Source organism: Haliotis cracherodii, unplaced genomic scaffold (genome assembly GCF_022045235.1).
Source record: "Haliotis cracherodii isolate W230 unplaced genomic scaffold, xgHalCrac1.p SCAF_4, whole genome shotgun sequence".
Lineage (NCBI taxonomy): Eukaryota > Metazoa > Mollusca > Gastropoda > Lepetellida > Haliotidae > Haliotis > Haliotis cracherodii.
The window spans coordinates 41,079,610-41,093,930 of NW_027266297.1; the positions used below are offsets into that span (position 1 = coordinate 41,079,610).

The 14,321-nt window shown below is 38.6% G+C and overlaps 1 protein-coding gene across 1 annotated transcript; it reads left to right on the forward strand.

The window, feature by feature from the left end:
• The first annotated feature begins 388 nt into the window (after positions 1–388).
• LOC139479958 (uroporphyrinogen decarboxylase-like) lies at positions 389–13,753 on the forward strand. Its single transcript, XM_071262906.1, has 10 exons — positions 389–443; positions 4,147–4,252; positions 5,216–5,295; positions 5,865–5,963; positions 6,510–6,671; positions 7,372–7,536; positions 8,772–8,909; positions 9,295–9,395; positions 10,049–10,115; positions 10,879–13,753. Exons 1-10 carry the CDS (start codon positions 414–416, stop codon positions 11,041–11,043), a joined length of 1,113 nt encoding a protein of 370 aa, XP_071119007.1. The 5' UTR covers positions 389–413; the 3' UTR covers positions 11,044–13,753.
• The last annotated feature ends 568 nt before the right edge of the window (positions 13,754–14,321 follow it).

Below are 14,321 nucleotides of genomic sequence, written 5' to 3' on the forward strand. Positions count from 1 at the left end.
GTTCTATACAAAGTAATTCGCACTATGTGTGAGACATTGTTCTTATTGTCGATGGAGTTCTCATTGTTGTTAAATATATTTTTCCACAGTGGACAATAGGATTTGAGTTAGTTGATTAAGTATGAAACTTAAGTTACAACTTTATTTTTATACTAGTTGTTGACTTAAAAAGTGCCAAATTAAGTATATAAAAAGCAATATGCATTATTTCCGAATTCAAATCGCAGGTACACTTATCTCTCAACGTATGCAGCAAAATACAACTCACAAACTATGAACAGAATGGCATATATTGTGGCATTAACCCTATTCGCCCCTTTCCGTAACCTGCAATAACACGAGTTGGTCATGAATGACATTAACCCTCGAGCTAGCCTGTCAAAGGGAGGTAACTCTAAACTCTGTTCGTCAGCATGGCGACTTCCAACCAAGAACGTGTACAGGTAAACATTTCACATTTAATAAAGACCCGAAAGCACTCGAACATTTATTTTTTTGAAACGACAACAGCTCATCGATAAGTTTGGTATTCGGTATGTGTTGGAATGATCCGATGTCCATATATAGAGTTCGCAAACATGACGAGCAAGCACCTGCATAAATCTATCTTCTGAAGTTCTGTGTGTTTTGCCACAGCTGTACCGTGACCCCGTGGTGTTAAAAACTGTGTCACTGCCAGTCATGTGACAGATTCTAGTAAATTTGAGTTGCCACGTTTCATTTGGGTCATAATGTAGAGCATTATTGAAATATTTTTAAAACTTTTTCGAAATATTATTAGGAACAAAATAAATTCTAAGCAGAAACGAAAAATTCTAACGGCGTATGTCTACTAGGTAATCATCAACAGCTGATCGACTGATCAGAACTTTCGATTAGTCGATCACCTATATTGATTACCTTTTGATATTATTTTTTCACACTGGAATAGGCACAGGCATGGATATAAATGGAATTTATTTGGTTGGTTCGTAGTGAAAGGATATCGAATGATTGACAGTATTCAGTTACAAATCCAAAATGATATCAGAAATAAATTCCATATTAAATTCTACGTTTTTCAGTATTTAACAAAAGAATACATGCAAATGAACTCATGCTAGCAGGTACATGCTTGTGTCCATCCTTGTATGAGGAATATATGTTGTCACAACAGCTAAAGTAATTTATTTCATATCTGATTTCAAATTATTGATAACACTGATTACCATGGATACATGAACACCTGGTAGAGTTTACATGCAGGATAGACTTCTCATAAACCCATTCAGTCGTGGCAGTTGTACATGGTCTCACAATACAAGTTCCAGTTTGTGACCAAGCCATTGTTTTGTAACTCGTTTGGCTGACACATCTGTCACAGTGAGATCCAGTGTCATTTACTGCTGTGTTACTCTGTGGAGAGCAGGGTTAGGCTTCATAGCTGTTGGATTGGATGCACAGGAAAATTAGTTGTGTTTAATGAAGATTTTACTGACCATACAGTAAGGAGTTTAGATTGGAAGTGTAATAATGGTAAGCAGGTATTTTATGTCACTTTTATTAGTTTTTATTTTGGTTATATTTTCTTTTAAAAGGATGAAACAGTATTCAGTGTTTGATACATCTTATGAATTATGTAGTAGTTATAGAATTGGCATAAATGTTTAATAAATCATTCTTGAGCTTGTGATAGTTATAGATAGTTATATACAGGTATACAGTATGCATAGAGTACAATATTATTTTCTTAATTTTAGTTTTCATTTTGAAATAAACATATAGATATGTAATAGAAATGCACAATACTTAATACAGCACAACCCTGTTTTATGATGTGGATGGCACTGTTCCAATTAAGTTTGACAACCTGATGGCTCCGAGGCATGGGAGTTAACTGAATAGCCCAGTTTCCACCCCTGCAAAACGAGGCTGGAATTTTGGGCTCGATCCTAGTACCACCAGAGTTATGTCCCTCCTAATGACCAATCACATTCCAATTCTCATATTAATCACATGCCACTTTCATTTGCTTCAAATAAAATGGCTGCACCCAGTGAAGATGATCTAATCGTTACTCAAGATCTATATTGTAATCAAACAGGTCTTACTTTGCGAGGTGCATTAAATCCCGTGAGCACCTTGATTAAAAACATGAAAAGATTTGAAAAAAAATCTGCTGACGCTAAGTTGATGGTACACATGCATCGCAAATCTTGCAATCGACCAAGTTTACAAATCAGATTCTGATTTCATTGGACTATGCATAGACTTGTTAGACCAGCCAAAATATAACTCCATAATACCAGCCTAGTTCGGCAAGGGTGGAAACTGCATTTTCTTAGTCAGTTAACTCCCTTGCCTGAGGAAGGTGTAAACCCCAATCAACATTCACTTGTTTTCAAAAAAGACATAATCTGCAGAAATTATTGTCAAATCACTAACTACCAATACTAAACTCAATGTCCTGCTAAGTTTATAATTTGATGTTTATTCTTTTCTTGCAATCACCCACCATGCCTACTGGTTACATTAATTTTGGCAAAACATTTTCTACAAAAGTCTGAAGTAGAATGGTAACATTGGTTATGCTTAGAATCAGTTGGGATTTCAGCTTTTATCTTTGATTACAATCCCTGAATTAGAGATAAAAACTGTCTGTATTATCCAGAGGTCATATGTTAAAGAATGACAAATCATATTTCTTACATCAAAATTCCTTGTTGCATGTTTAGCATGTTTATGAGGAATGTATGTATGTGTGTAATTATGGTATATAGATGTTGCCAATATAATTCACTATCAATAAAGATGTATAACTCGTGTTTGTGATGGAGCATTTATTTCCAATGGCCTGGATTACAAGTAGTTGTAATTAAAGAAGGACCCTTAACATTTAATTGGTCAGTGCATTGGTACAGGGTTGGTGATATCGCCACTGATCAGAATGTTCGCCAAAATAGGATTTGTCTGGCCAGATTACCGCTTATTGGGAATAAGGTTGTAGGAGAGTGTGTAAGGCAGCCAGCATGGTCTCACACAGGATCCAGGAAAGTGGATGAGTCCGTCCTGCATTACATTGGTCTGTGACAGATATCAGGTTAACATAATGAAACACTTGAGATTAATTCAGTGTCAGTTACCGCCAGTGGTCCAGCTTAAAATCTTAATTTTTAAGTACTGACTGTTCTAATTTGTAGACTTACAGACTTTTGTGTGAAAAATACTGGTTGCTAAAAACATGGACCAACTTTTATATGATTTAAATCCTTGGTCAAAATAAATCAAGTTCAGAGTTTTTATCTGTCATCAAAATGTTATCTAAATATATGGCCATTTGCATAATCTTGTTTACGTTGGTGTCCATCTTGTTGTTTACATGTTCTATTCACATATTTCAGGAGGGGGGTAATACATAGTTTTTACATTTGTAACTGCTGACTTTTTATATTATGACATTTTTTTTGCGGTCGGCAGATCCATCAATCAATTGGTGGTATAGTAGGACAAATAATATATGAAACTAATACCATGATGTAATAGTGACAGCCAACACTGGCAGTCAGGATGGTATGCCGTGGTTCATCTCATCATGCTCGAGTCCACAGAAAAATAGTACCAAGTTACAGTTTGTACCTCACAGACATATGCCTGTAGAAATTGTATTATCCTCATACATTTTAAGTTGTTCAATATTGGAGTTCAAGGTGAGGTGAGATGTAATGGGGTTTAACATCGCGTCCAAGATTATTGCACTTATATAGCGACTTGCGTGCATGTGTGTGGGGCTGTTTGTACAAGTCTGGAGTGATACCGATTTGTAGTGCTAGCCAACTGAGATACCATGCCTCAGTTTAACATGAATACCCCACTCAGACACAGTATACCGACACCGATCTGACTAGTCCTTGTCTTAGCTCCTTAATGCAGAGCGCCAGGCCTTCTTTTAACATGTTTTGGTATGACGTGGCTGGGGATCGAACCCAAACCTTCCGCCCTCCGAGCGGATGTTTGACCACTAGACCACGGAGGCGGTCTGGAGTTCAAGTCAACCCAGTTCTGAACACGTTGTGATGTTAATGTGCTTGATACTAAAATGTTGCTCTTCAATGTATGTCTAGTAGTTAGCAAGATGTAACCGAGAAATGTTGTTTTTTACTACTTCAGGAGTTTGCTCCCTTGGAGAATGATCTGTTGCTTCGTGCTGCTCGAGGCGAGCGGACTGAACGTGTTCCGGTGTGGGTGATGAGGCAAGCAGGAAGATATCTCCCAGGTAACAAAGATATCTTATAATGTTGTTTAGTGAGTGAGTGAGTGAATCAGGTTTTAACGCTTTAAACAGAGTTATGGTTATATCACAGTGTGGCTGGTGACACTGATATGACATAGAGTGTGTGGGAAGGGACTCTGAGTGCCTTGTATAGCCGTAGCTAACCCAGCAACACTGGACTTTTGGGTGTTCCTTCGTATCACATCTTCCTGAGGCAAGAGAGTTAACTGACTATAAAAGTTCAGTTTCCACCCTTGCCGAACTAGGCTGGTATTACGGTTCGTAAACTGTCGTGCAGATTTCGGTCGATTGCAGGATTTACAAAGCATGTGCATTGCCAACTCGTCAGCAGATATTTTCTAAATCTTTTCATGTTTTTAATCAAGGTGCTCACTTGATTTGATGCTTTTCGCGATGTAACACCCGTTTTATCACAATATAGATCTTGATTATCGATTAGATCATCCTGAATCGGCGCCACCATTATGTGTGAAGCAAACGCAGGTGATACGAGAGGTGGAATCTGATTGGTCCATAGGAGAGGCTTAGAAGGGACGTAACTGGTAACAGCCACTGGTGCCTCTACGATCGGGCGCAGTAATTCCAGCCTGGTTCGGCAAGGGTGGAAACTGGACTTTTATAGTCAGTTAACTCTCTTGCCTCGGGAAGATGTCGTATCACTGTGTTGTGTATATATTGTGTCTGTGAATCTAAGTAAACTATCATGAGACTACAAAATATTAAGCGTTCATCTGATGTTTTGTTATTGAAGTTAGCAGACCTCATAGTGTCAGACTAGCAGTATGTTCAAGTGTATGGGGAAATGTTTGACTTCAAATTTTTGAGTGTTGGAAGTAATTTGGAAACAATATATATGGCAATAGTATTTTTTATGCCCATCCCTTCAAAGGAATATGGATGGGTGATTGAAAACAGCAAGTTCTGTGATACTGCTGATTGTTACAGAATACAAGGAAGCTAAAGGTGATAAGGCCTTCTTTGCCACCTGTCGAGATGTGGAGCTCGTTAGTCGACTGACTATTCAGGTGAGAACAGTGTAGCCTCTTATGCCTTCAGTAATTACCATTCGTTACCTCACGCCCCTTTCCGTAACCTGCAAGAAGACTCACCCGCCTATCGATGAATGTTATGTGCGAAAATATGACAAACCAATCAGAATGCACGTATGACTTCAAGTACTTCGGTCAAAGAATCCCTCAGTAATAATTTTTGATTTTACATGTCTTGCATTTAAAAGTATACCCAAGATACAGTTAAATGTGTTCAATCGTACTGTAGAATAATGTAAGTCCTGATGTCTTTTCAATAGCATCTGGAATATATATGATTTTAGGGGCAATTATACATGAATCATTATGAACAAACTGACAATTCTTTTAGCTATGCCAGTTTACTCGTTAAACAGTTATTGCTAGCTTCATTTGGGGATGTCCCTCGACTATGCACCTGTCGACTGGGTTCAACAGTAGCATTGAGGGCATTAAACGAGTTTATTAATGGAGTTGATATTAAAGTGAATTAAAATTAAATGTCACATGCAGTTGAGAAGTGTAAAATAACAATACATGTATGATGACATATTACTTCCTTTCAGCCGATAGACCGGTTCGCCCTTGATGGAGCTATCATCTTCTCGGATATCTTGGTTATCCCCCTTGCCCTGGGCCTGACTGCACTCAATGACCCTGGACAGGTCAGTTTTACCCAGCGTCTGTTTCCAGTCTCTGAATATGTTCTCACATCATTAAAAAATCCTCGTCGCTACGTTTGTATGTTACAGTCAGTGTGTAGGATCAATCAATGTATAAAATCTGTCAAAATGACTAAAATTTTCACTTAGATTATTTAGAAAGCCCATAAATACTTTAGTTATTATCAAATTGAATGAAAATCTGTCCATTTACTTTATAATGATACAAATTACAAACATTTTGGTAGGATTAAGATGATAGGATTAAAATATAGGAAAGTAAATTTACATTTTTATGTTTTTTCCTTCTATTCCTAGCATGATTAGTCTGTTGTGATGTTTTTAGATATTTTAAGAATATATATATATATATGTCTTAACCAGCTCATGTAATTAATGAAATCACCAGAGCTTACATTTCAAAATAGTACCAGTATGTTCCCTTCATTCTGTATGTACCTGTTTGAAATTCATCAGATTGTTTCTGCCTAAGGTAAGTCATTTAGGATGCTGTTGTTAATGTGGAGAATTTCTGTCCATGTCTGCCAGGGCCCTGTATTTGCCGACCCGATAAAGAAGCCGGAAGACGTTGACCGCCTCAATCCCAACTTCGACATCATAAAGGAACTTGGCTACGTCTACGAGTCCATCACGCTAACGAGACAAAAGCTGAAAGGAAGAGTGCCATTGTTTGGATTCACAGGCGCTCCAGTAAGGACTTTTGAAATCTCTTTTCCAATAATATGTGGTAGACAGTGAATACAAAAAAACATATGGAAGAATGACACTGCTTGGAAACTTCCTTTGGAAGACTAGCCCTAGCCGAATTCTTCTACTTCAGAGGGGGCACAGGTGGCCCTGTCATCTAAGCCGCTGCATTTTGCGGTGCAGGTCCTTTGCGAACACCAAAAGCCTTGATTTTGGGTTTGAATCCCAATTAATCATCCTGATTATGTTTCTAGGTTTGTCAGCATCAAAGTGGTATATGACTGCCTTACTTTGAGTTTTTCTCCCACACTAAGCTGACACACCGTGATGTGCCTTGATTACTGTTCGCAGCACTCACTCACTCACTCACTCACTCACTCACTCACTCGTTAATCTTATCACTGCTCAGTTTTTAGAAATAATATACGTAGGACATTGCTCCCTAAGAAAGGATTGATATCCAGGCAGTTTCACACAGAATGTATTTACTGGGTTAACAGTCTCCATGTACTTTGCTTTTTTATTATTTTGCTTGATTCTTTTCATATTCCATTGTATTCCAAAGTTTTGGTTTTTAAGACTGAAAGTTAAGACCCATATGTAGAAATGAATGTCTTTTCAACCAAAAGTTTATTGCAAAACACGTGTAGTGTATAACTGCAATTTTGATAATTATATATATGAAGAATTTTTCCAATTTCAGTGGACACTGATGAAATATATGATAGAAAACCTTGGAGCAGGACCTAACCCAAATGCAGCTCGTCGATTCCTGATAGAATATCCTGCAGCTGGGGAAAAACTGTTAAAGATTCTGACAGACGCCATAGTGCGCCACCTGGTGGAGCAGGTTCGAGCTGGCGCACAGGTAGGTAGCATGGTTCTGTGTTAGGCCTGGGATGGGTCCAGACACTACATTACACCACCTGGACAAACCCTTTCCGGTACCCACACACTTGTCAAGGTGGGCGGAATACCTCGGCCTTTACATTCATTGTCCCCTGTGAAGACTTGGGTTTGAATGTCTTCAGCAACCTATGCATGTCGTAAGAGGTGGCTGTGGATGTTGTAAGAGGCGACTGTGAATGTCGTAAGAGGTGACTGTGCATGTCGTAAGAGGCGACAGTGCATGTCGTAAGAGGTGACTGTGGATGTCGTAAGAGGCGACTGTGGATGTCGTAAGAGGCGACTGTGGATGTCGTAAGAGGTGACTGTGCTTGTCGTAAGAGGTGACTGTGGATGTCGTAAGAGGTGACTGGGTATGTCGTAAGAGGCAACTGTAGATGTCGTAATGTTGTAAGAGGCGACTGTGCTTGTTGTAAGAGGCGACTTTGGATGTTGTAAGAGACAACTAAGCTTGTTGTAAGAGGCGACTGTGCTTGTCATTAGAGGCGACTGTGTTTGTTTTAAGAGGCGATTGTGCTTTTAAGAGGAGATTACGATTGTCGTAAGAAGCAACAATGCTTGTCATAAGAGGCAACTATTGGGACCAGGTAGTCAGACTCTCTGACTTGGTTTACAGGCACGGCACTACCATTTTAGCAGTAAAATAATTGCTTACACCTGAGAAAAAAGCACAATGTACCATCAATGCAGTAAGTTATTAATTCAAACTCTACATAGTCGAATATGAGAATAATTGTCTAACTTGAAAATTGGACTCCTTACGCATTTAAGGATTCTAGTGTAAGATGGTTTGTGATGTAAACAAACCATGCTCTGACAATTACTTTTATTACAATAAAATACGTTTAAATATGAAAATATAAATAACCATCGCATACAGCGAATAAACATGTAAAAACACATAAAAGAAATATTATCGATTCTTTTTTATGTTTCTTGAATGAAAGTCCCAAATGTGTTGGTGAAACACCTATATACTACGAATAAAAAAACAATAAATAAATTACTAATATTTGTAACAAATTAAAATCTAACATAAACGGCCCCAAAACGCCGGCTTCCGTCCCTTGTAACATTGGTTTTGATTCCACTTAAACTTATCCATTAGTTCTTAAGTGTGTTCGATATGAAAGTAGTTTACTGTGTTTTCAATGATTAGGAAGTTATGACATTCTACATGTTGTCATCTGTCCACAGATTGTGCAGGTGTTTGACTCGAGCGGCGGCGAGCTGGGTCCAGGACTGTTCACCAAGTACGAGCTTCCTCGTCTCCAGGACATCGCCTACAAGGTGAAGCAGGAGGTGAAGCAGCAGGGGCTGGAGCTCATCCCGATGGTAGGTCAACTACTTGGACACACTTCACGTCAGGGCCACAGGCTGCTTTTTTAGAGGTTCGGTGGGGGGATGGGATTTAAAAGAAATTTATAATTATGATCTGTTCTCAAAATGCTCGAAAAGATTTTTTGGCAAGTTACTTGTTTAGGGGTTAGGTAGGGAGAATGGAATTTAAAATAAATTTATGATAATAATCTGTTCCAAAATGTTCGAAAATATTTTGACCGATTATTCATGGGACATTCTGGATGTTGTGAATCATGTGTTATGGGTTCTCCCCCTTTCTGAGAATAATTTTGTCAGACAAAGGTTTGACTGTAAATGGGTCTTGGACTATCCAGTGGTAATTGTGCAATCTCTTGGAGTGCTGTGGTGGTGATTGCAGGTGGTGTTTGCCAAGGATGCTCACTACGCTACAGAACAGCTCGCTACAATCGGCTTTGACGTGGTCCAGATCGACTGGACCCAGAACCCCACACATGCCAGGTGAGTCACTGTGTTCTGAGTCTGGATGAAAGAGTCTGGGCTGAGAAGAGCACTTATGCACAGTGAATGCTGCGCTATACAAATGCATTTATTATTATTTATTATTATGATTATTATGATTATTATAGGTGGATCAACAAACAAGGTCAGGACTAGGAGGTGATGATTGTAATATGAATTGAGGCTCTCCAGGTAGAGCATGGAAACATTACACTGGTCATAATGATTTTCTATTCTTGGTATAAAGGTACAGGTCACAAATCAGGTTAAGTTAAGCAACGTCGGTTCAGAGAGTTCTTGGATGGGTGACCATGTCCGGCAGCTTGGCTCCTGAGAATTTCTAGGGCTTGTCCTGCCTGTGGTGTCTCCTTGGGCAATGACTTTGTTTGAAATGTGCCTCTGTTCACCCAGCAGTGAATGTTAACATTCTAGTGTCTAACAGGCAGCTTGGGTTTCATACTCCTCATGGAGCTGAGAATGAGAATGAGAATTGACCAGTGTAAAAATGTCTAAGCGCTTAGAGCATGCTTATATATGGAGTACAGCGCCCTATTAATGAACTATTATTATTATTATTATTATTATTATTATTATTATTATTATTATTATTATTATTATCATTATGATTATTATTATTATGTGTTGTTCTTCAGGAGACTGGCTGGGACGAAGGTGACACTCCAAGGAAACCTGGACCCAGTGATGGTGTTCGGAACAGATGTAAGCACTCTTCTCAACAAGTTTTAGATTCAATTTGGCAGAATTTCAGTTGTGGATTATTTGTCTGAAGAGAAAAACAACATTACAAGTATGTCCCAAGAATAGAAACCTAGCATCTTATCTTATCAGTAGTGCTGACTATTGAGGATCAGGTGGTTGTAATGTGTGGTATGGCTAGCAGTGTGTCATTGTACAACAGCGGCATGTAGAACTAAACAGTCTGTCGGGGTTTGGATGTCCCAAATTCAATTATTTAAAAGTTGCTGTGTTTGTTTGTTTGTTGTTTAACGCCTCACTCAGCAATATCCCAGCTACATGACAGCGTTCTGTAAATAATGAAGTCTGGACCAGACAATCCAGTGATTGACATCATGAGCGTCGATCCATGCAATTGGGATATGATGACATACTTCAACCAAGTTAGCGAGCATGACCACCCGATCCAGTTAGTCACGTCTCACGACAAGCATAGTCGCCATTTGTAGCAAACATGACCTATTCTACCCCAGATCTTCACGGGTTGAATGTACAGACTGACATGACATAACGGCAATATAGCAGACTAGACAGGAGCATTCGCCAGTTAACTAAAGGAATGTCTCATGTTATCTCAACCAACCAAACAAACAAAATGCAGCAATAACTAATAATTGGAAACATTGTTTGAATCTGCCCAGAGTTAGATTTTTAGTTCATTTTTTAACAAGGACTGCTTTCAGCCAAAGCTGCCTTCCCCCCCACTCACTCACTCATGATGTTTCAGGATGAGATTCGGCACAACGTCAAGGAGATGATACAGAAATTCGGCACTCAGCGTTACATCGCCAACCTCGGCCATGGCGTCATGAAGGAAACCAACCCCGACAAACTGAAAGTCTTCATCGATGCGGTTCACACATACTCCGAAGAAATTAATGCCTTATCCTGATAACTTATATTCTGATAGAGAATCGTTTCAGTCCATCTGGGTGGTTGATTTTAAGAGTTGATGCATTTCCAGAATGTGTGAGTGGGTGAATATTGCTTCATTTGCTTCTATCCAGTGGATTATTAATTTTTTTAAATGTAAAGGTGGTAATCAAAATAAAAAAATTATGAATATTTCAAATACATGTGCTTGTAATACTTCCTGATCCAGTTGAAAAAGAGTGTGTTTTTAATGACACATCAAAGAGTTACTTTGTTTCCATAGTGACCTACTTTTGAGGTTTGGTTATCACTGAATAATGTACCAGGGACACAGAAGTGACCCAAATCTCCTCCAGCCCCAGCATGTATCCAAGCCTGCCTAGTCGCCATTATTTACCCTAAATCTGATTGAAATGTCATACAGTCTGTGTTTGTTTTAGTGGTCGGGCCATCTCAAAAAGTGTTTGGGATGAGTGATTTACAGAAATTAGAGACACAAGTTTATCAATTGACACCTGATTATGTAATTATTCATTTCAATACATTTCAATAAATCACCAAACTTGTACGCATACAACATTTGTTAATGACATGAATCCAATGTTATACACATTGCATACATAGTGCATTTATTCTATAACAGTTGGTGCTGGACAAGTGGGAAGACCCAAGTTATAATTAATGTTTATAGAATGGTCTTGTACAGACTTTTATTTCACTGGCCAATAAACATGAAAAAGAAACAGGCCATATTGCTTAGTGTTAGATTGCTGCATTAAAAGAAGTGCTGGGAATACATTAGTAAATATGTACCTCTGAATCTGAGTAAATAAGAATTTTATTTAATCCCAATATTGTGTACAATTATATTTTCCCAATTTTCCCGCCAAGGGCACATGGAGGTCATAAGGTTGGAGTACCAGATCTATCCCTGCACCTCACCAGTACAGTGGAACCTTGCTAATCTGGATTACTTGAACATTGTGGTCAAACATGGTCCTCAAGGGTTCCTCATTCAGAGAAGTCAGATTTATTGATCATAATGCAAGAATGACATTTTAGGATAAAGAGATTATTGCCCTTGTAACAATCTCTATTTTTATTGTCATATCTTTGTGGATGACTGGCCTCAGATATGTTTGTACGTTTGACTTGTGATTGAAAATGTTACATTTTTGATGGCCATGAAGAAAGGTGATTGCAGTGTCATCAAGAAGCCATCACTAAAAGAGGACAATGTTTTCAGCATCTGAAAATGAAGTCAGCAGTCTAACAATGAGCTAGTTTGTATGAGTGTAGTCTGCCTTTAGTGAATGGATTAGGAACATGGTGTTGGACCTTAGCAGTCTATCTTCAGTTTGGTGCTGTGTATGAATAGAAGTCACGATCTCTGATGTTACATGATTTTAAAGAGCTGATTTTTTATCAGTTTATGGAAGAAAGAATTCTTTTTGTTTTTTCATAGTTACTTTTGAATTACTAGTCAGAACATACTGTCATGATTTGATCTTGGCATGATTTTCACCCATAATTACCATTAATCAAAGAGCTGAAGCAGTAGTCACATATTGTTGTATGATAGTAGTATCTTGTCGATAGGATATATGTCCATGTATGGTAGGACTCACATCTGGGACAGATTGTCTGATTTGTGGTTATCCAATCCCATTGTTATATGATCTAATGTACCAAGTTCCATCATATACACAACATGTAACCGTATATCACTGCGAAATACTAACACGTTTTTATTGCAAATGTGGGCATTGTGTCTACGCTGTGATGTCCTTCATTCCGATTCACTTGATGGACAGGGTACAGAAATTAGCATCGATTTTCAAGGCTTGCACAGGGGATCGCCTTACAGGTGGGGTCGCTTTATAGATGGTGATATACGGTAATGCAACTTTGAAATGTGGATATTTGGACATGCGTAGTTGTTAGTCATACACCATCTATCTTCATTTTCATTGCTTGTGGCCCTGCTGTAATAAGATCCATACATGCCTCAGATCTGAGAATCTGTCCCGAATATGAGTATTCGAGTCTTAAATGCACAGGCAATACAAAAATGTTCTTTTGAATATTTTTAAGAAATATCCTGATTGTCTTCAGATGTTGCGTCATATGCATAATAATCATTCTTGCTAGATCCCACTACAGACCTATATCGGTGCATGCCTGTTGTTTCCACTGCCAGTGTTAGGATACTGTAAAATATATGCCTGGTAGATCGTCATCCCACTTTCAGAAGATTAATAAATCATAACTGTTTTTCGTTTATACACATTCTTGCACCTCACTTTTTACACATTGATATGGAGGTTATCTCGGGCTGGATGTCAAGATTGCATTGTGGTTAACATTGAACAGATGACTCCACATTAATTCAAATACCAGTCAATACGAGACAAATCAGCTTGATCCAGAATGACATGAATTACACTCATCTTCCATATTTCATTTTGACTCATGTTTAGTTTTTTGTCATATTTCAGTTGTCATGGAAATAAATGAAGATATTTCAGGAGATTACCAAATAAATGTCAAGGAGAAAGACTGTTTTAGTACACGAACAGATAAAACATTCCCAGCCAGAAACAACTTTAGGATGTGCATGTGTATGTGCATGTTAGGCATATGTTTTGTTTAATATTCCCCATGTAAGGTCTATTTTGCATTTATTCAGATTTTATATTACTGGAAGTATTTATTGAAATAAAGTTTACATACTGAGATGAATGTGTTGTCAGGACTTCTTGGCAGTGAATTCGGAGTAAGATGGAGGTTATTTAGCAAAGTAGTGATTGCCTTGTGTATTGAGCCACTACAGAGACCTTGTGGATTGGGTGGCCAGGCTAGGGGACTTGACCAATCACTGGTTAGCATTGTCCAGACTTTAATTTTGTAGTCTGCTCTTACAGTGAGTGAGTGAGTATGGTTTTACGCCGCTTTTAGCAATATTCCAGCAATATCACCGCGGGGGACACCAGAAATAGGCTTCACACATTGTACCAATGTCAAGAATAGAACCTGGGTCTTCGGCGTGACGAGCTAACGCTTTAACCACTAGGCTTGCCCGACCGCCCCTCTGCTCTAACATAGCTGGAATACTGTCGAGTGCAGCCTTAAACAACCAAGCACTTGCTTGGTCCTGACTTCATTACTTACAGCGACAGTGATCTACATAAAAACAAAACAAACAGTGTGTTTCTATGATTTCATGGCACAAGGTATATGTGACAAGCAGGCTATGGCATCACTTCACTTGGATCTTCAGCTCCACTGCACTGTAGC

Bases quoted from the DNA above. Each gene is read 5' to 3' on its own strand.
- LOC139479958 (XM_071262906.1), top strand. From the start codon at position 414: ATGGCGACTTCCAACCAAGAACGTGTACAG. The intron at 5,964-6,509 runs GTCAGTTTTACC...CATGTCTGCCAG, and splicing joins CACTCAATGACCCTGGACAG to GGCCCTGTATTTGCCGACCC. The intron at 6,672-7,371 runs GTAAGGACTTTT...TTCCAATTTCAG, and splicing joins TTGGATTCACAGGCGCTCCA to TGGACACTGATGAAATATAT.